This window comes from Coffea arabica, chromosome 4c (genome assembly GCF_036785885.1).
Source record: "Coffea arabica cultivar ET-39 chromosome 4c, Coffea Arabica ET-39 HiFi, whole genome shotgun sequence".
Classification (NCBI taxonomy): domain Eukaryota; kingdom Viridiplantae; phylum Streptophyta; class Magnoliopsida; order Gentianales; family Rubiaceae; genus Coffea; species Coffea arabica.
In genome coordinates this window covers 4,750,523-4,771,959 of record NC_092316.1, presented here as the reverse complement: position 1 = coordinate 4,771,959, position 21,437 = coordinate 4,750,523, and the positions used below count along the sequence as shown (strand labels likewise).

The window sequence follows — 21,437 nt, the reverse complement described above, 5'->3', positions numbered from 1 at the left end:
ATTACATATCCCTGGGGAAAGGAGAGTGAAACTTGAGGGTCAATAAATAAAAAAACGGTTTGTCCAACGTAGGGGTGGCAATCGGGTCGGGGTCGGGTTGAGACTTAATTATAACAACTAACCTGCTTACCCGAACCCGACCCGTCAACTCGAAACGGGTTAGGGTACCTGACACGAATCCGAAAATTTCGGGTTGGCGGGTCGACCCGAAATGACCCGAAACTTAATTTTAATTTATTAATTTATCACTGTAATTTCTAATAAAATCAATTTTTCACAAAATTAATTATATCATCAAGTAATAAAAATTTAAATAAATAATTTCAAACCAAATCTAAAATAAATTAAACACCATAAAAGTGTTTTATCCCAAACCAAATATAAAATAAATTAAAACAGCATAAAAGTAAAAAATAACATAATATATTATTTGTCCAAATATAATAATTTTAACTTCACACAAGTTAAATAAATTCATTTAGGATTAAGTAATTAATGCCTTTGGAAAAAAAATGATTTAGTTAAGTTAGATAAAATAATTTTTATGTTTATTAAATTAGTTTTAATTCGTAAACGGGTCACATCGGATCATATCAGGTTACCACGGGTTGACCCGAAATTGACCTGTTTTCTTTTCGGGTTCATCGGGTTCGACCCGATTCTGACCCGAACTCTCGAAACCTCAACCCAAACCCATTAATTTCGTGTTAGGTTCGTGTCGTGTTTTCGGGTCGTGTCAGGAACTGCCACCCCTAGTCCAACGGATATCCATTAAGCAGATATATTTTTTAGGTGTTAGATTTTTGTCCAACAGTTAAGTGTATTCACAAGTGTTTATTGGGTATTCGTTAGGAAATTTCAATTAAAAAATTACTGTAATTATTTATATTTCGTACCAAGCGTAAAAATTAATGCGCATGGTAATGTTTAGATTCCCAGTCAGCTTCGCATTATGGAACTCAACCAAGAATATATATAAAGTAGCTTTGACATAGTCATGGACAAGGGATCAGCATCTTTTTCTTTTTTGTAAGTACGATTCTTTACTTGAAATCTTTAATCTATTACTCCTGCAACAAAGAAGGGAATCACAATAAATCCAGGAAGATCTCTCTCTGCATATTCATTTCTTATTCTCATCCGGGACGAATCCAACGTTTACACGGACTTTGTCAATAATAATACCCGTAATGGGCGCTTTATTTTCCTGTTTTATACTCTTGATTTCCACTAACCCAATAACCAAAATTTGTCAATCCTCTAGTTTTGGTATACAAATTTGATTTTCAATACTTCAATGTTGACTTGCTCCGTTTCATCCATGCTGTCTTTTCCCCCCAAAAAAAAAATAATAATTAAAAAAAAGAGGGGAAAATATCCGTTGTGGAAAGATTTGTAAAACCAATTATGGGTCCAAGAAAGAAATTGGTTGTTAGAATTTTGATTATATGGAATTGTTATCGAGGCTGGGGAATCATTGAGAGAGAGATAAGGATCGGCTTTGTGTGACTCTGTCATCATCAAAACTATAACATGAGAAACCCGGGATTGGAGGAATGGGAGCGAAGCGAGTGGCAGTTGGACCGGTGGAATTGGAATGAAAGTCGCATGTCCTGATGCTTGCGGAAAAACCAAACAATGCCAAGCCATATTGGTTGGAAATTATCCCACATCGTAGTGCCAAAGTCTGAATGATGGATGGGGCATGCACGACCTCTCATTATTCAACTTGACCTGAGTGGCTGAGTCATGAGTGGGGTTAGTGGTTTGGTGTTAGTGTTAGGTGTAATCTTTGGTGATTTACCATCCACTTGATTGCTTGATTTGTTTGTTGATTAGCAATCCGCAACCAGCTGACTCTTGAGGTTTATTTCTTCTCCATGTTCTGACAAGAGCCTATCCTCTTTTTGGCAAAGCTCAAACATAAGTTCCTCTTTGGCTAAGCAGTCAGAGACCCCAAAAAAAAAAGATAAAAAACATGGGCAAATTCCCTAGGATGTGCGCTCATTTTTGTGTTTACCACGCGAGAGACCCTATGTCGTAGTCCATATTACCAAAGTAGAAATCTCTTCATCAACGTCTTAGAGAGTTGAGAGAGAGCATGATTCCCTGGATGTTGTTAGCTACTTCAAAATCATCAGTTCAGTTCTTGGCTACCACATGATACAGGAACAATTACCCTTCAGCAGGACAATACAGCCGGCATCACTAACGCAATGCAATACTCCATCATAGTGCAGATTCCTACTCCACGTTGTGCTTAGCAATGGGTGAATTAAGGCAAGATCTGCACTTTATGCATGCTGAGGTCTTGAAACAAATACATATGCATATGATTACTTCCTAGGCACCAATGGATTGCCCTTGATTTGAATAGCAAACGATGGACAGACAGAGGCAAACAAATCTTATCAAAGAAAGAACAATCCTATGAAGAATCATATGTCCGGGACCAACCGACCGTTGGACTAAATAAATTCCACTGCTTTGTGTCAGATTATTGGCACACACAGACAAAGGATAATGAAGCTGATATATAAGAACGATAAGAGAGTACACTTCATCTAAATATGACTCCAGCATTCAAGAATGTGAATAAATCCATAATGCAGCAGAAAATGGTTTAGGCCTCATGGCTTCCACACAATGGTTGTTTCTGCAATCATGGAAGTCACAACATAAGGATCCATGTTTGAAGCAGGCCTCCTGTCCTCGAAATAACCTTTGCCAGCCTTCTCTGTGTCCCTGCCAACCCTTACAGAGGCTCCGCGATTTGCTACACCCTGCATGTCAATTGTATACACAGTCTCAGCAGTATGACATGACCGAGCAGTTAATGAGAGAAAGACAAAGGTAGAGATGAAAAAAGGTGCTCAAGACTCATTAACTTTAACCCCAGAAACAGAAATAATATTTGGAAATGTCAGGACTTTACTAAGCAAAGTTTCTGGTTGTTAACAAGTATACACTGGAATTCTAAATCAAGCAACCGAAAATAAATTGGGAAGAAGGTGACCATGTCAGGTAATTATCTCCTCATCGACAACCAGTCACTGCTGCAAATCAATATTGTGATGGAATCAGAAGTGAAGAAGTTTTTACCCATGAGAAGGTGTTAATGTCTGCGGTTTCATGCTTCCCAGTAAGACGGCGTTCATTGCCTTCTCCATAAGCAGCAATATGATCCTTGTGCCTCAATTTAAGCTTTTCAATAGCCTTCTTTATAACATTGAATCCTCCATCACTTCTCATCGACTTGGTACTGATAGCAACATCAATGGCGTTTTATGCCACAGGTTAGTATTGCATCTTAGAGCATAAATGCAACTCATAGTATCACTTTAACAGTCTACTTGAAATAAATTTGCAGGGAAGTAATTCTTCACAAAAAAAAAAGGACTTCAAACCTGTAATTAGTGTGAGCACCAGCACCATTCCAGTCACCCTACCAAAGAAAAAAACATTAGCAGCTCTATGATAACATCACAATCTCAGTAATCTCACAAGATGCTAAAATTGGTAAACAGGCAGATCTATAGAGTTCACGATTCTAACCTGAATAGGTTTTGGATCAAAAGAGAGGACCACTCCAGCAATTTCAGTTATCCTCTGTCAACAGGAAAAGAGAGTACAAATCATAAGCTAGTCGTCAACAAATTAAACGTGGATATCTAATTTTAGATTCTAGTTTAGTCAGCATGGACTGTAACTGAAGTACCTCTAGAATGTAGCGTGCCATCCAAACCTCATCGCCCGCAGAGATGCCAACGGCAGGACCAACTTGAAACTCCCACTATGCAAAAAAAGACAGTTTTTATACATTTCAGCCACAAGCATGATTAAAGTTTTCTTGTTTCAAATCACGAGAGGCAGATAATTCCATCACAAGCTAGCCCACCTATATATATATATATATATATATATATATCTGAATTCATGAGATATACCTGGCCTGGCATAACTTCTCCATTGATGCCACTTATGTTAATGCCGGCATAGAGACAGGCTTTATAATGTGAGTTAACAATGTCACGACCAAAAGCCTTGTCAGCTCCAGCCCCGCAATAGTATGGTCCCTGTGAGTTAGATTACACAAATTACCAAATCAATAACTCTGTACAGAAGATACCATAAATTGAAGCTGAAAGATAGTAACAGGTAAAATATGACTCGAAACAATTGGATATAGGAAGCCGATGTTGAATAACAACCAAACAACTTAATGGACATCAAACGAGACAAAGATGCTACCTGTGGTCCAGGATACCCTCCGACCGGCCATCCAATAGGCCAGTTAACTTCCTTCTGCAGCAAGGTGTATTCTTGCTCAATTCCATACCTGCATTATTTCATTGAATTAACACTATATGCCTGAACAAAACAATATTAAAAAAAAAATCTTTTCTAGATCAGTAAAAGTAAAAAGAATTACTAGAACGTACCAAGGTTCCTCTGCAACTACTTCAGGGCTGCTAAATATCTTTGCAGCATTGTACCTCTTGTTTGTTGGAATAGGTTCCCCAGCAGGAGTGTAAGCATCACACATAACCTACAGTCATCACGATAAAAAAAAATTACAATGAAACTTAAAGCAGAATAAGATCGATTGTTTTTAAGTTGAGCAACTAGAGCTAGACAAAAAGGCCCTCACAAGAATGTTATTGCCCCTTCTGAATGGATCCTTGAATATTGCCTGAGGACTACATTTTGACACCCAAAAAGAGAGAAAAATTATTACTTTCTTGGAAATTAAAATAAAAGAATAGAAGGGAAAGTAAAAGAGACAAAAAAAGCACTGACGTATTAAAACGACATAAGTAAAAGAAACATACTATAAGATCACTTCACTATCTTCACCAGGGGCTTGACCAGTGCTTGAACCATCGTAGTTCCACTTGGGAAGCTTAGCAGGATCATTAACTGGTCCAGGTAAAGTCTGATTCACAGGATAAATAAATCGACAACAAAATCTGAAGAAGATCAAAACTTACACCCAAAAAAGGTTGACTAAACTAATCATTGTTAATCAATACAGGACTTACCCTGCCTTTGCTTCTGATGTCCATACCAGATCCACCGATCCTGGGGGTCAACAGTCGAACACCGCACATACATCAAAACAAAGAGAAACTCTTGGTGTTTTGGGGGGGGGGGGCGTTGGGGGAGGACAAAAACAACCGATAAAATAACGGGAAAAAAAGCCATAGAAGTCCAAGCTTTATGTGTTCTTGCATGCAGATAAGCTGATAAGGTACATAACATCATCATATCATATATTTTGCACGATTCATGAATATCAAATAAATCCCAGAAAAACCCATTGATCCAAATATGAAAAAAAAGCCCAACCATGCAATCAAAAGCTGCAGGAAAATGGAAAGATCCCGGAAAGAAAAGAAAAGGATGCAGATAAATGCTGCTGCTTACCAAACATATTCAGCAATGATTTTCTGCGTGGATTCAGAGAGATCCAAGTTAATGAGATCCGAAAGGAGAGACATCTTCACAAAACCCAAATACTCCCACAAGTCAACAGACTAGTACTAGTACGAAGAAGGGAATAGACGGTGGGTGTGATTGGGTGGCTGCACAAAGAGAAAAGGGCGTGCTACTAAAGTACTTATAAAGTAATGGGCTGCTGGCTGGTGGGAGTGTATTTCTCTACTTTGTTAGATGGTGAGCAGTAGATCTAGGGGTAGCTGAGCTGATGATAGCAAGTCGCAAGTACATGTATCGAAGGTGAATGAACCCAACGAAAATGATTTACATCAATCCCTAATAGGCAGTAACAAAGAACAATCCTAAAAGCAATAGGAGTATTATTATATTATAGGTAAATTATAAGTGGTACCGCTTTTTGTTATGGGTGAAAATTGGAAAAATCAGGATTAGTGTTCAAGAAACAAACCCATTAATTGTTTCTACCACATAAAGATTCCAATGCCAGGTTGTTGTTGGTGACTGATTCCTAGGATCAGTGGAATCTGACAACGCAATTAGAAAAACACGGGATTTTTGGCAAAGGTAGGTGGAAGGTGTTGACCGTCGAGCCTCCAGGATTTGACCAATGAAACAATTTCCAACCACGTTATCATCTTTCCACATTCTCGGCTCAATTAACTAACCATCATGGTTCACACTTCATTTCGGTTCCCATTATTCTCATTCAATTCCAATCAATAATAATATTAAAGTTATTATGATGATAAGCAATTAATTTCCACTTTATTTTAATTTTATAAGCCTTTATGTGGAAAGATTTAGTAGCTAAATTGTATCTTTGGGTTTGTCGCACATGAAGAATAGGGCGTTAATTTTTGGAGAAAGGTTAAAAATACTTGAGCAATATTTCAATGCTTGATAATTAATTATAGTGATGGTCTCATTAATGTTCAATGGGCAATTTTATGTTGACAACAACAATTTAGCCACCAATTGTATGGAATAAGTTCGAAAATATGTCTACCGCATTATTTTCATTGATCAAAGTTTAGGATCTAAAACTACAAATCAACCACCGATTCGAGGGGGTAGGGTTAAAAAATATACCTACAGCATTGTCATAGGTAGAAGTTTAAGTTGTAAATACTGAATTATACTCTTCCATAGATGCATCAAAGATAGGTGATTCGATCCATTTTCGTTTTTTTAATAAATAGATCAAAAGGATCAACTCATTCATGTCTATTTAATAAGTGAGTTTAAGTTTACCTAATTACTCATTTATGATCCTTTTGAAAATGTATTTATTTTTTTCATATGTTGTTTGATAACAAATAACAATCTTTTATTATAATTAAATAGATTATGATCTATAACTCTACTCTTGGATAGCTCTTGTTTGGAAAGAGATTTTCTATGAAAAGAAAATCTGTACGTTTTCCATGAACACATTTTTCAATCACTTTTTTACTTCATATATTTCAAATCGCTACAACAGTATATTTTCTACAAAAACTCTAAAAATTTGCAATCCAAACGCAACTTTGTTGGAGACGACATGGGTTGGTGAGATTTGGACTTACCGTCACGCTGGGTAGGTGCGGTCAATGGTGCTAAGAAGTTTTTTTTTTTTTTGGAGCAATTTGTTAAAAGAAGACTTTGAATTATTTCGCCTGAAGCCGTTGCGTTTTTATTTTTATTTTTATTTTAGAGATGTTTACCGCTATTCACTCCTATCAGATTGGGCCCACAATCCCAATCAGATGTGGCCGGAAAAAGTAATGAAGAGATGAGCAGGACTTTTAATGCTTTTCAGAAATGCCGAATCAAAAAGGAAAATAAAAAACTGCTGAGATTCCTTGAAATTCTCCTGGCATTTGTGAGAGGAAACGTTCCGTCTAGGTCCATGCAGAATACTGTAACAAAAAAATTTTCCACGTACATATTTTTATAAATGATTAATTTTTTTTCATACACTGACAGTGTATATAAGGTCTACTCTTTCTTTAAAGGCCTTGTTTGGAAAGTTATTTCTTAAATATTTAGCGTTGGATAAATGACAATTATGCAAAATTTGAATTTAAAATTTAACTTTTGCACACGTCATGAATCAAACGGTGATAGTATATATATGCTGGCAGTGTATATAAAAACTTACTATTTTTTAAAGACTTTGTTTGGAAAGCTATTTTTCATGACAAATTTTTTACATTTTTTGTTAACACATCTTTCAATTACTTTTTTATCTCATATATATTAATTTGTTTGATATAGTGCATTTTTTATAAAAAAAAAGTTGCAATCCAAACATGATTGGCGAAAACATCAAATCAAATGACTGTGCCTACAGAATTTAAAGCGTATTTTTAACTAATATTATTTTATCTCATATCATAAAAATAAAAAAAAAAATTTGTAATGAATCTTCTCTCTTGAGCGCACTCATGTGATTTGCAGTTCAGAATTAGCCGTCATTGTTTGATTCTGACATCGATAGTTTCTTTGATCAGAACTTGTTTTGGAGTAGCTTCGGGCCAAGGCATCGGCAACGTCGCTGTCCTAAGCGTCCCGTAGTCATACCAGTGTGGTTCTAAAAGATTATTGACAGCCAACACAATCTTGTAGTATTATATGCCTAGGCATGGGGACCCTGAGGATGGCAATCACTTGGAAACGTTGTAGAGATTTCACAAGAAAGAGAACTTAAACTTCTCGGTGGAAAACTACGCATCTTTTTGTCAATTTGCTACTGTCCAAATTCCAACGGACATTTGGGTCATCAAACAAAACAGAAGTCTAGACCCTGTGACAAACATGCGATAGATAAATCGTTACGTTATATGCATTAGATCGTTAGTAAAATTTTCAAAAAAAACTAATATAACAATCAAAATGGTAGGAATTAAGAGGATCGCTTTTTCTTTTTGTTTGGAGAAATTGTGTAAACCATGTCAAAGCCTGCACCTTTAGTTAGTAGTCTTTCCCTTTCTTCCAAAGATTGAGGGTTAGGTTTGAATATGATTGACGCATTCTCTAGAACGTAATTTATTGAAACTGATAGTTGATCTAAATTCTCCCCTCTCTCTCTCTCTCTCTCTCTCTTAATCGATAAAAGGACTCTAATAATTCAAAGATTATTAATTTGATGGCCACTGGCAGTTCAAGATGCAGACATCCAGGCTGACATTTGGCAGGGCAGGAAATTACTGAGGCTGGAGGGGAGACTCGTTGGGGGAGGGCTGTGGCACCATGAGATTAGCCCATACTGCTGCGTTGGGTTGAGCCCAAAAAGAATACTACTGTCTAATAGCTTTCTACCTGTAGTGACTTGAAGAAGTTGCTCCTCCGCGGTGAGGAACTACAACAGCACCATAATAGCACCACAGTGAACCTCGATCCAAAGCATCTTTTGTCATTCAGCCACCCCAGCTCGCCTGACACCAATGCACTGAGGGGCAAATTAAATTGGGCGACCAGCAGCCTGAGACTGTTGGATTGAAGTTGCTTACCAACCAGAAGATTGGATTCGTGTTTTCTCCAATCTCTGTGGAATTTATTTTAAACTTTGAACATCCGTAGTTTGTTTCCTTTTCCACAATTTTGGGTACCAATCAAAACTTTCGTGTTTGTTCATATGTTTTTTGGCGGATTCCATTCTTTCTTCTTCTTCTTTTTTTCGCAATTAATTTGCAATTCTTTTCACTTCATTATTTATTTACAGTAAATTTCGCTCAATTATCAATTTCGTACCTTATCTTCATTTTGTATTAATTATTAGTACTATTTTATTTTTTTTTCAGGTCAACTCATAGCTTTTCTTTTTAATTCTCTTTTCATATTATTTGCTTGATCATTTACAACTATTATCCAAATTTGGACTAGCTATCGTTTTTCCTATCATTCCAATCAGTTATTACCAGTTTTTTTTTATTTAAAACTAGAGTTAATCTTATATACATGAACAATATATATAATATTATAATTAGATACACAACACATAAATTATACCATTACGTAACTTTACGTTCTCTAAATTCCAATCGATCTATTACTCCCTTACTTTTTTATATCTTTCTACTATTCATACATTTCCTCTTATTTAATCAATTAGCCAATCAACCAATCAGTTCATGGTTTTAATTCTCCTTTTAATCATAATATTCTTTTCTTTTATCTATGGGTAGGAAAATCTAAAACTAGTCACATTTTTTCCTATTTTTATACTCCTATTATTTGACCTGATTATTAATTCAATCTTATTGTGCCCATTATTGATGGCAAGACCATTAGGAAATTTGTTGTATTTTCTGTGTTATTTCTCTATCTTACGTGTGTGTGTGTTTTTTTTTTTATCTCTCCCTATTTTTCTTCTATATGGTTACTCCTATCACTCTTTTTCCCTTGGTTTTATTATTGAGTTTGGCCACACACACACATATATATACATACTATGGGGGAGTGCCCGCGCATCGCGCGGGTATTTGATGCTTGCGGGGAAGGAAATTTTTTATTGAACAAATAATAGTACATTGTGAGAAGGAATAAAACTGAGTATGAAAAGATAAATGATATAATCAATCAATTCACACAACGTTACAATAAAACCGTGTCAAATTGAAGGTTGTTGATAATGCAAAAAGGCAGAGCAACACAGAAAACTAATCTTATTCCAAAATCCCTATCGAGAACTCTTTCTTATTGTTGCTCCAAACCTATAAGATTATAACCAATCCACACCAATTAAGATTAGGCAACACGAAAAATGCTATATTGTAATTAGGCAACGCAATAAGAGTCGTTAATTGTAGGTACTAAAAACACACCGACAAAATTAAGGGAGGAACAGAAAAATTGGGGGGCGGTGAAATATAATCTCACGTTGAACCACCAGGAGTAGCAGGGACTGAAGAGCATTCTGATTTGATTAGTATGAAATCAGATAGAATTATCTCAATTCTAGAATGCGAACAGAAAGAAACTGATAGTCAACCGTTTAAGCATTAAGATACCAATAGTTCGGCAATTGAATTGGGTATAATTAATGACGAAATAATAGGTAATTTCAGAGTTGAGCTCGGACGGAAGAGGCAAATCGTTGTAGACAAAGACAAAATGAGAAAACTTAACTCCTGAACCTGAAAGGGGATAAAATGACTAACGTTTGTGACTCATAAATGCAGATTATAAATGATAGAGAAATGGGTTCCTACTATTGATAGAGAAATCGTTTGCTCATTTCCTAAATCCGATTGCTATTCAAATGTTTTAGACAAAGCAATATCTCAAACGATTATTTGCGGCTGAAAAGTGAAATTATTGATAGTTAAGAGATATTCCGGTAATTACACCAACACACAAGCATATATGGGTTCTACATAATACTCTCTCCGTCCCACTTTGATAGTCCTGTATTCCTTTTTCATCTGTCCCAAATTATAGTCCAATTTCCAATTGAAGAATGTAGTTGTATTTTAATTTTCCTAAAATACCCTTATTCAATGTAAGTAGTTGTTACTATAAACCTATCCCATTTAATGAGAGTTGATTCTTTTTTTACCATCAATTCAAGTTCCCATAAAGTTGTGCCATATTTAATGTGAGGGTATTTTAGGAAAATAACAATCTGAATTTACTTTTCCAACAAAGTTAACTACTTTTTCTTAAACTGTGTGAAAAAAAAAATAGAACTATCAAAGTGGGACGGATGGAATACAAAAATGGTTGTACACTAATTACACATTCCATCAATACTCATATGGCTCATCAATGACAACTTTAAATGTATTAAAATGGGGTCCTTGAGTAAACATATCTAAATACATGCTTCCTTAACTTGTACCTAAAACTTTTAAACTAATACACAACATTTCATATTCCCAAAAAGACCCACCTATGCGGTTGAAATCTAATATATTTTTTTGATCAAAACTCAATCTTATATAGTAAGGATTTTTTTGCTTAACACGTTGGAGTTTGACTCTTTTTTTCATTAGTTAATACCTTATTTTTAGCCTATCACTCAATGCCATTTATTCAATTTCATTAGCTCAGTGTGGAGATAAAGTTTATTCTTTTCATTTTCAAACTCTTTTTGAATGCCAAATGAAAAAGTAGTTTATCTATCAAATCAACATTTAGATTTTCAAAATTTGTGTTGTAGTTTCTAGTTATACTAACTATTAACTGCAAAATGACCCGTGGAAATGCGTGGAAAGAAACTAAATTTACAAATGCTGGAGTGTAAATATTAATTTTTCTTCATTTTTATTTTAAATCCTCGTCCCTACAATACAATCTAACGACGTCGTAGCATCCGCCCGCCTACTCACCTGTCGCCTCTCCAAATCCCAAATCTATGCTGGTCATCACCGCTTACCTTGCTAGAAAGAGTGACTTTAAAGTCTTTTAACGACAATTCTTTTTCTTTTTCTCCGCGTTTCAGAAATTTCTCTACCTGGACATGCGTTTTCACCTCCCAAATTCAACGCTTTTCCAATTCCCATCCAAGTCTCGTCCGAGAGGAAATCTAGCTCAATTTCCCCTCCCAAAAATCTAGCTCCCAAACCTATACATACACAGCTCTATACGTATATATTCATATAGTAGTACACACACACACACACACACATATATATTTCTGTATATTTTTGAAGTCGGAGAAATGGATCGAAGGACGACGGAAAGTCTGGTCTATGCGCGGCAGTGGAGTGGGGGATCAAGCAGTACAGGCTCATCGTCGCCTGCAGGATCACCGGCGCATCCACGATCGAGGCTACCGCCGGCCACAGGGGGGATGTCTACTATTAAAAGGACTCAGAACGTTGCTGCCAAGGCCGCCGCGCAGCGACTGGCTCAGGTCATGGCTTCGCAGGTCACCGCCGATGACGATGACGATGATGATGATCTTGGATTTCGGTTTGCTGGTGCTCCGCCGCCTGCCAGCGGTTTTTCTAGTAATGTGAATAGTAGCAGAGTTGATAGGAACAGTCACAGTGGATTCCCGGCTGCTTCGCTTGCCAAACCGAATAGATCTCCTTCACCTGCGGTAATCAGGCTGAACTTTTCTGAATTACTTTTTGTTTCTCTTTTTGGGTGTCATTTAGGTGCTTTATGTCTTCTCGTGCTTTGAGCTGAGGAACTGGACTGTCCGTCGATAATTCTGCAGTTAAATTTCAAATAAGTTTTACTCACTAGATATTTACTGGAAGCAATGGACTCTAAGATATGAGGTGAAGAGCTCAAAAGTCAATTGGTATGCTGGAAAAAGCCATGCTTTGATTCGGCATTTTGGAGGAGTCAGTGCTATATGCCATTAATTCAACAAGTAAAATAAGATTGTTTGAATTTGGAATATATATTGAAATTGAAATTTCTCTGGAGTGCCAAAAATTATGCCAGAGTAAAGAACTTAAAAGCAAAAAGATAAAAAAGGCTTTGTGAAGGAACTATTTTATGAACATTGCTAGCTATACTATCGAGCAAAATGCTTAGAAGGTGGTAGCATTTCTTATTGCAAAATATGGTCTTGAGTCCTCTGAGACTTTTTGGAATGATATCATAATTTTCTGAAGATATTCTAATTATCTAAATTTTGCCCATCATCATGCAATTTTTTGGCTATTAGTATAGGTGCACATTGGTTATTACTGTTCATGCAATGATCTTGGACCAGTTAGAGTCTACCTGTGTACATGTTTTGCTGACCATGTCATCTTTTTGTAGAAACAGTGATTAAAATATTTTATGAAATGATAGGATTTGAAATCATGCGAAATTTTTTTTTGAAGAAATTCATTTGATTTTTCATTTTCTAGTAAGATTCTGTGGAAGGTGTAAAGAAGTGAAACAAAGAGAGCTGTAAGATAATTTGTGCAAATAAGATTATTTGGTGATTTGCTGTCTGAAATTCTAGGGAGTTTTAGTTATTTTGCTGTCTGAAACCAAATAATGATGTGCAAAATACAAATTTTGGAAATTGAGACTGCTAACTTTCTGCATGAAGATTATATGTGATTTTAATGGCTAACCAGATGTAATCATGTTTAGTTAGGTCGGAACTTTATGGATCACACGCCTTCAGTACGTTCCACTTCTGCTGGAAGGCCTTCAATGTCTGTTCGTTCAACCACCACTACTGTTTTGCCCCAGAATAAAACAACACTGAGAACTCCAGTTACCATCCCGCCAATAGAACCTCCAAGTAGCAGATTACGAGAAAAGAGGTGATGTACTTTGTTTAGCTGTTCTTTAAAGCTCGGTGGCTTTCTGTGTTTCTTACAGTCATGGTTCTTTAGCTGTGTGGCTGACTTTTTATTTTCATTTATGAACCTTTGTCATGTGTCATTCTTTAACCTAATTTTAATTATTTTGTTTTCTTTGTGTATGTGTATAAGAGTTAAGTTGGTGGGGGTGCAGGTCTGGGGAATGTAGTTTTGGAAGGATATGCTCCTTAGAATGCACTAGAGAGGCATCTGTCCTGCATTTGGGTTAAGGTAACCCAAATAGAGTTAGAGGATGCGAGACATGTTTGCTAGATCCAGAAAATCTTATACATATGAGCAATGGAAGACATGTTTGCTAGGTCCAGAAACCTGATATGAGTGATCAGCCGTCTTTTTTGGAAAATAATAATCTAATGCTAATCATAATCTGAACTATTTTCAGATTAGTACTTTTAAGCCACCTGCTGTTGCATAATACATGAGTCATCACTGTTTTTTACTAAATTCATTATCCAATTGAAACAAAAGATCTGTTGGCAATATATCGTTCTCAACTTCATTAAATTTGAAAGAGGAATTGATCAAAGGCATATAAAATCCTTGGTGAAAACTTTTGTGCGCTGATGTCTGACACCAGTGTACTTTCTGATAGCTAAATAGAGCCAAATGCTAATTACTAGGTATATAGCACTTCTGTAAGTGGTTAAGGTCTGCCTTGACTGCTGGTATGTGGCAGAATCTTTCGCATGCCTTTCATAAAACATACATGATCTCCTGAAAATTTCACATTTATGTTAGTAGTTCAACTGCTTAATCTAAGGTATCATTTTACTGGTATCACATGGGAGATGATGTATCCAGTCATTACCTTTTTAGCTGTAAAGGAAAATAATGAGTTTTATCAGAAGGTGTCATAGCGTGTCACTGTTGTTATTGATTCAGGCTCACACCAGATGTTGGACTAGTTGACTTGAAAGCTTCTGGAAATGAACATGAAGCTTCTGCACTTCAAGATGAAGTAAGGCACTCCATTATTAGCGTACATGAATCATCAGCATAAATGATTAGAGTGTATGACGATCTAGAACTGCATCTCATCTAAGTTTATCTTATATATTTTGTATTTCTAAGGGATGATCAGGATCCTTAACATGTTTTAATGAGTTGAATATTATTCTGCAGCTTGACATGATACAAGAGGAAAATGAACTTATTCTTGACAAGGTGGCTTTCTGTATTCCTTTATTATTTTCTCTATTTTAACACCCCAGGAAAATGATCTTCCTCCAAAGTCCCAACAGTTCAATTTTCCTGGCCTAAAAGAAATACTTAAGTACCTGGAGGGGAAAAATAAAGACGGCTATTTGTGCATTAAGTTTGATTGGGTAGCTTATTTTGCCTACAGCTTCGTCATGCAGAAGAAAAACGTGAAGAAGCCGAAGCTAGGGCCAGGGAGTTGGAGAAACAGGTAGGCATTACATTCAGTTTCTGGCTTTCCATTTTAGACTTTTATCCCTGATTTCTTTTGATAACTTCCTTATTTCGTTAACAGGTTGCTGCTCTGGGGGATGGAGTATCTCTAGAAGCTAAGCTGTTGAGCAGGTACTACTTTGTTTCTCCTGTTCTACATCATTGTTAGTTCTACATCATTGTTAACATCCTTGGCTTAATGTTAACTAAGAGTGTGCAAAATCGAAAAATTCCGATTTACCGACCGAATTCAATTTGAATTCAGAATTTTCGAGATCGGTAAATCGGAAATCGGGATGGAAATCGGGTTTTCCGAATTTGAAACATACGAATTTGGATTGAATTCGGTAATGGTGTTTTTCAAATCGGAAATTCAAATCGGTTTGAATTTGATTTCCGATATCAAATTCGTTATATATATATATTTTATATATGTAATATAAAATTTATATTATATAGTTATACATCTAACTAATAATTATATTATTTAACAGTACAATAATAAGTCTTATTTAGTTGTATATTATGTTATAATTGTAAGCATATATTATACAAAAGTTAGCATTTAGTTTAGCAAAACATATATGTAATTATAATTAAAAAAATAGAAATACAAAACAAAACTCCAAATTGAGTTCGGTGAAATTGATTATTACCGAATTCCGAATTGAATTCGGTACAAATTTGAAATTGGAATGTGTGAAATCGGAATCGAAATTGATCAAATTTCCTGATGTCCAAATTTCAAAAAAATTCCGAATTCAAAGTTCCCAATTACCTAATTCGATTTCGATGCACACCCCTAATGTTAGCTATGACTCTCTGCAGGAAGGAAGCAGCAATTCGGCAAAGAGAGGTATGTAACAGCTATGTGATTGGTGGAATTTGCAATAAAAGTTTTCTACTGATTGATACTTGAAATGCTGGCAGACAACAAGCTAGATATTATGTAGAGCCATGCTAACACTATGATCTCTCTCTCTCTCTCTACGTGGGGGGTTGGGTAGGAAAGGGGGCCACTACTATAGCTTTGCTTTTTGCTAGTTTTGTCTACTTTCCTTTTTGTTTTCCTAATATTTTGCCATCTTCAAGAAAAATTATGTAGTGACTGTTGTCTTTTTGCTCCAAATTTTCTGCTTCAGGCAGCTCTTAAAGCTGCGCAGCAGACAAAGGATGGGAGAGATGAACAAATTTCATCTCTACGTGCTGAGATTGAGGTTAGCAAATGTTGCTTAGTGCAATGCTATTTTGACAGGATATCAAACAACATTCTCATCATTTTTATTGTTTTGATTCAGAATTTAAAAGATGAGACAGTGAATACCATGGAGCAGCTGCGAGAAGCTGAATCTGAAGCAAAAGCTCTACGTGTTATGACCCAAAGAATGATTTTGACTCATGAAGAAATGGTTGTGTTATAAATCTGATGTCTTTATTACCTGCTTATATAACACAAATGTTAACCAGATTCCTGAATATCTTTCCCTTTTTTGTTTTTCCCTTTCATTTTCTTTCCAACTTGGGGGTTGATTTGGCAATTTAGGAGGAGGTTGTTCTGAAGAGGTGCTGGCTTGCTCGCTATTGGGGCTTAGCTGTACATTATGGTAATCACTTGTGACATTATATACCAATCCAAGTGTCAATTCAGGTTGCATCTTGCTATTCATATTTTTGCATTTGGAATTGTTTGAGGAATTGGATGTATCAAGCTATGCTGAAACTCTTTTCCTCTTTCAACTTTGTCTTTGTAAAGTAGGTGTCATACTGATGTAATTTGTGCTATATGCCTTATTGCTAAGAATTTAGTTTGTTAGGAATTACTTAGCATCTGTAATTCATGGTTATTTTCTAACGTCACTTAAATGGATAGTTTGTTGTTTTCTGTCTTTTATTCCTTGTTTCCTCTTCTTCGTTGGCTTTGATGACCAGCTATTTTCTAATTAAAGTTCTTCTGAAGCTATTGTTCTTGACCTTTTGTGTCTTCTAGGTATTTGTACTGATGTAGCAGCTTTGAAACATGAACACTGGTCATCTCTGGCACCTCTTCCATTTGAAGTTGTCATTTCTGCTGGACAAAAAGCGAGGGAAGAGTCTCGGAATGGTATCTCTTCTTTACCATTGCCTTTTACTATCTTGTTGGGGAGATTTTGGTTATATGGCTAAGTAGATTTTCAGTCCTGGGCGTGAGTATGACTAAGCAATTATTATCTCTGACATTATCCAGGTGGAGATGATACAGAAAGAAGGAACAAACATGTACGGAATTTAAGTGACTTAACAGGGGAAGGAAATATTGAGAGCATGCTTTCAGTTGAAATGGGCTTAAGGGAATTAGCTTCCTTGAAGGTTGTTGTTCATTCAAGACTACTGTGTTTTTCTGCCCAGTTATTTTGTTTCTTGATTACTTCAACTATGTTTTATAAATGGATGGAGTTCAAATGTTTTAGGTCCTGCTTGCTATCGTTGTTGACCTGTTTATTCACTTTCCTTTTCTGTTCTTGTGGCATTGATGTTTCAACTGATTTTGGAATGATTATGTTTTCTTTATCAAAATGTTCAGAGCTAAACTTGGTTATTAAGCCTTCAGATGTGACCTAAAATAAATGTTGGAATTAGTTCTTTTGTTTGTCTGAAGCTGATATTATTCCATAAGTGGGTTATTGATGACCATACCAACCCAGTAAATGGAGTGAATTGCGGCTGCCAAAACTTGAGGAAGCATTTGACCCAAACCCAATTAATTTGGATGACCATTTGACCCCCTAGTTTAATTTGTGGTTGATGTCCCTTCTTTTCTTGTGGATTACAGGTGAGTTGTTGCTTATGAATGGTTATTTTCTTGTTTCTCTACTAGTAATCAGGTAATGATAGTTGGCAGAGAGGCAATTAAAAAACTCTGGGACCCACTTCCATCCAAACCCAATTAATTTGGGTAACCCATTTGACCCCCTAGTGTAACATATTTTCTGGCAATTGTTCCTTCTTTAATTTCTGATTATAGGTGAGTCATTGCTTATGAATTATTACTTTCTTATTTCTGCTGCCATCAAGGTTGAGGATGCTGTTGTCTTAGCACTTGCCCAACACCGACGTTCAAGTTTGGTTCGTCATTCTTTCTTGGGTATGGTCAATCATCTGGCTTTATCATCATTTCATTAAATTTGAATAAATATGTAAGCATCCTCTTATATCTTAATACGGCATGCTTAGTCTCATTTGCAGGATGATTGGTGATTATTGTGGCATTCCCATTTTCTGACAAACCAAGTTTTCAAGCCATGTCTTTGAGAATCTGTTAATCTGTCTAGCAAAAAAACATTTTCCTACTTTTGAAGAGTGTAGCACGTCAAATTTGTTCTTTGTTGTAGGGAGTTCTCAGCTCCACCCCTAGTGTGTTGGCATGTTTTTCATCTGAATGGGTAATTCTGTAATTCTACCACGTGAATTCCCATCTGCATGTCCATTCTGACTGCGATAAAGTTTCTGTTCCTGTTACTATCTTAATTTCTTCACTTCATCAAACTAGTCAAGCCACTTCATTTCATTTCATGCATATGATTTCTCGTTGTGTTCCTTTGGAGTTTTGTAACCCTTAAAACAGGCTCAAGAATTTAATGTTTGTGCCCTTCATGATTCTAGAGATATTCTTTAGACCCAGAGATGCTATTAGCATAGAGCAAAAGGCATAGGCTTCGACGACTGAATAGATTATCACCCAACAAGGAGGTAGTTTTTGTCCTCCAGGTTAACTTGGATGATTTCTAAGTCATGCAATGTTTAACACACTGTCACCTTGTGGCACCTTTTCCTGTCTATTTACAGACTTTTCTCCTCCTTTCAACTGAATTGGCATGTTTTTTGTTGTTTTAGTTCAATAGAATTATCATGCAGTTCTGCAATCGTGAATGGCTGTTTTTGGGTTGTTTACAGAAAATATTTAATGTAGCTCTTTTTTTCAGTAATGGTTTTGTGACATATATAGATTGTTGGAGAACATGTTTGAAGTTGTTCATTAACATTTTTCCTCAAATCTCTGCCATAAAAATAGAGCAATTGACTTTACATTTCATTAGAATCATCTAATACTTTTTTGTCCTTGAATTGCAGAACCTAAATCAACTATTGAGACGAAATATATGGAGCCGTTTGGTAAGGAACATGTTGAGTTCTTCTAATTGTGTTATTGTTAAACAATATAAGACTAGAGGATGACGAAAGTAAATAATTGAAGTGTCTCCTTGGTTTAAGCATTTCATTTGTATCCTTCCATTAGAAAGAGGCATGTCAGTAATTTCGCTTCAATATTTGCAGAATTAAGTCAAGAAGAGTCGCAAGATGTTCTCTTCAAGGAGGTATATCTTTTTGTTAATATTCTTTGCCGCTGTTTTAGTGTATAATGCTTTCTTTTTTGGAGTAATGGGATTTCATCCCAGCTTGCTTACATGCTTTTCAATATTTCAGGCTTGGCTTGCGTACTTTTGGAGAAGAGCCAAAGATCATGGTGTTGAAGAGGATATAGCTGACGAGAGACTTCAGTTCTGGATAAGCCGTAGTGCACAATCGCCAACATCACATGATGCCGTTGATGGTGCTTTTCTTTTCCTCATTTGCTTATTGTAGATTCTTGCTTGTCCCCTGTCCAAGTAGCATGGAAATGCCCTGCAATTCTTGTTGCATGTGAACATCTGCTGGTGTAACGGATTTCAGTTTATATGGGATAACAACTCTCAGGCATTATTATTTCCTGCTAACAAGGATCATGACTATCTCACTTGTGGGCTTGTTTGAGAATTATCAGATCTAATGGCATGCAATTTCTGCTTCATTGCAGTTGAACGAGGCCTAACAGAGCTGAGGAAATTGGGAATAGAACAGCAGCTGTGGGAAGCCTCTCGCAGGGAATTAGAACAGCAATCTATTCCGACTTTGATGCCAGGTGTCGAATCTGACAATTCGTCATGATCCACTTGCACTTCATAGGTAATTTGTGGTAGTTTTCTTTTAGACCAATCTCGGCTACAATTTTTCTCGTTGGGAGGCTCTTTCGTATATGCCCTGTTGATTTGTCATTTGAGAAGTGGAGCGAGTCTTAGCCTTTGAAGAAAAGGCAGCCATTTGTATAATAGATTGACCAATATATAAAGATTTTGCATTGTTCTTGTATTCAAGTTCAATGATATTCATTTTTTTGATTGATCTTTCAGTCATATGTACATTGGGGATTCGTACAGTATGAATTGCACTTCATCACAGAATATCTGTACAAACTTAAATATTCACGACCTTTTTACTTAAACTAGTTGTACCAGATCTTTTGTTGTATCATGTGTGCTCCTTCGACATATTTGTAGCTAATGGGGTCTAATATTTGCCTTATTTATTGGATAATCGTAATTGTAAAGTTGTTTTGAATTGCTCCAAAGTAATGTACCTTGTCTCAGACGTCTTTGAAACTTCGTTAGAACATGAGAAAATATAGTGGGAACCTCCGGCTATAGTCAGGGAGTTGCCTCTCATTATGACTTTCTTTCTTTTCTTTTAAGGATTTTTCTCATGGGCACCCGTTAAAACACAAAAATTACACCTAAATTATGGTATAAATATGCACGCTAGCATTTGTTGCACCTCTGAATTGTGATACGTGTTGAATTAATTGTAATTTTTTTAAAAAAAAAAAAGATTAACACTTGAGTCTCTTTTTAACAAGTGCTCAAACTACTATTTCTTTAATATCTTTTAATTTAATTTGGAATGTTCTTGGTGTGGGGTCAGGTGGCAAGCGGGGTTTATTTAACCGTGAAACCAAGTCGGATGTGACTTCAGAATTGGGCTGGGAATGTCTGCTTTAAGCTGATGACCGCTAAACCAGCAATTGATGACGCAGGAGATGCGGGTTTACTAAATCATTCAGAAAAAACTCGTATTACATCAGGTACACATGGGGTTGCACAGCCCTTCAGAAAGCACTTTTATTATAAGAGCTCTTAGAAGAAGTGATTAGTATGTTGCTTTGCAGCACTTTTGCAAAGGCACTTTTGGGGAACAAAGGGTCTGGTTTTGATTTCTGAAACGAAACTTCTGTCCATATCACGCACTCTGATCATTCTTTTTATTTACTCCAAAGAAAATTTCAACAGCAAATTAGGAAAAGCGTTAATTATAATTAATCTTCTTACGGTACATCCCATTTTTCACCTTATCGCCTAACTTTTAATTTTGGTCACATAACCCTCCTATAGGACAAAATTACCTTTCATTATTTTGGCTTTTCATTTTTCCTACTTTATTTCTTTTTCTCATTCT

General features: G+C 36.1%; 2 protein-coding genes across 4 annotated transcripts; one reads left to right on the top strand and one right to left on the bottom strand.

The window, feature by feature from the left end:
- Positions 1–2,408: 2,408 nt before the first annotated feature.
- On the bottom strand, positions 2,409–5,741 carry LOC113739797 (glutamine synthetase nodule isozyme-like). The gene is made up of 12 exons (XM_027267135.2): positions 5,428–5,741; positions 5,043–5,082; positions 4,833–4,936; positions 4,652–4,700; positions 4,443–4,549; positions 4,252–4,339; positions 3,948–4,076; positions 3,719–3,793; positions 3,556–3,609; positions 3,408–3,445; positions 3,103–3,262; positions 2,409–2,783 (listed from the first exon to the last, which is right to left on the bottom strand). Exons 1-12 carry the CDS (start codon positions 5,499–5,501, stop codon positions 2,631–2,633), a joined length of 1,071 nt encoding a protein of 356 aa, XP_027122936.1. The 5' UTR covers positions 5,502–5,741; the 3' UTR covers positions 2,409–2,630.
- A 6,221-nt stretch (positions 5,742–11,962) lies between these two features.
- On the top strand, positions 11,963–21,043 carry LOC113739709 (coiled-coil domain-containing protein SCD2). Of its 3 annotated transcripts, XM_027267019.2 has the most exons (18): positions 11,963–12,487; positions 13,489–13,664; positions 14,607–14,682; positions 14,847–14,888; positions 15,070–15,132; positions 15,217–15,266; positions 15,963–15,990; positions 16,277–16,351; positions 16,433–16,543; positions 16,678–16,738; positions 17,122–17,235; positions 17,359–17,480; positions 18,186–18,255; positions 19,242–19,283; positions 19,446–19,486; positions 19,596–19,722; positions 19,966–20,114; positions 20,907–21,043. In XM_027267019.2, exons 1-17 carry the CDS (start codon positions 12,104–12,106, stop codon positions 20,094–20,096), a joined length of 1,713 nt encoding a protein of 570 aa, XP_027122820.1. In that variant the 5' UTR covers positions 11,963–12,103; the 3' UTR covers positions 20,097–20,114; positions 20,907–21,043. The 3 variants fall into 3 exon arrangements, with proteins under 3 accessions (XP_027122820.1, XP_027122819.1, XP_027122821.1); XM_027267018.2 differs by lacking the exon at positions 20,907–21,043 and having other exon boundaries at positions 19,966–20,337; XM_027267020.2 differs by lacking the exon at positions 20,907–21,043 and having other exon boundaries at positions 12,349–12,487; positions 13,493–13,664; positions 19,966–20,337.
- The last annotated feature ends 394 nt before the right edge of the window (positions 21,044–21,437 follow it).

What these genes read in the sequence shown, in the direction of transcription:
- LOC113739797 (XM_027267135.2), bottom strand. Translation starts at nt 5,501, where the DNA reads ATGTCTCTCCTTTCGGATCTCATTAACTTGGATCTCTCTGAATCCACG. An exon ending in GAAGGGGCAATAACATTCTT is followed by an intron (nt 4,550 to 4,651) that starts GTGAGGGCCTTT and finishes TGATGACTGTAG; the next exon opens with GTTATGTGTGATGCTTACAC. An exon ending in GGTGCTCACACTAATTACAG is followed by an intron (nt 3,263 to 3,407) that starts GTTTGAAGTCCT and finishes TGTTGCTATCAG; the next exon opens with TACCAAGTCGATGAGAAGTG.
- LOC113739709 (XM_027267019.2), top strand. Translation starts at nt 12,104, where the DNA reads ATGGATCGAAGGACGACGGAAAGTCTGGTCTATGCGCGGCAGTGGAGT. An exon ending in GGGAATTAGCTTCCTTGAAG is followed by an intron (nt 17,481 to 18,185) that starts GTTGTTGTTCAT and finishes GCTGCCATCAAG; the next exon opens with GTTGAGGATGCTGTTGTCTT. An exon ending in AAGATGTTCTCTTCAAGGAG is followed by an intron (nt 19,487 to 19,595) that starts GTATATCTTTTT and finishes TCAATATTTCAG; the next exon opens with GCTTGGCTTGCGTACTTTTG.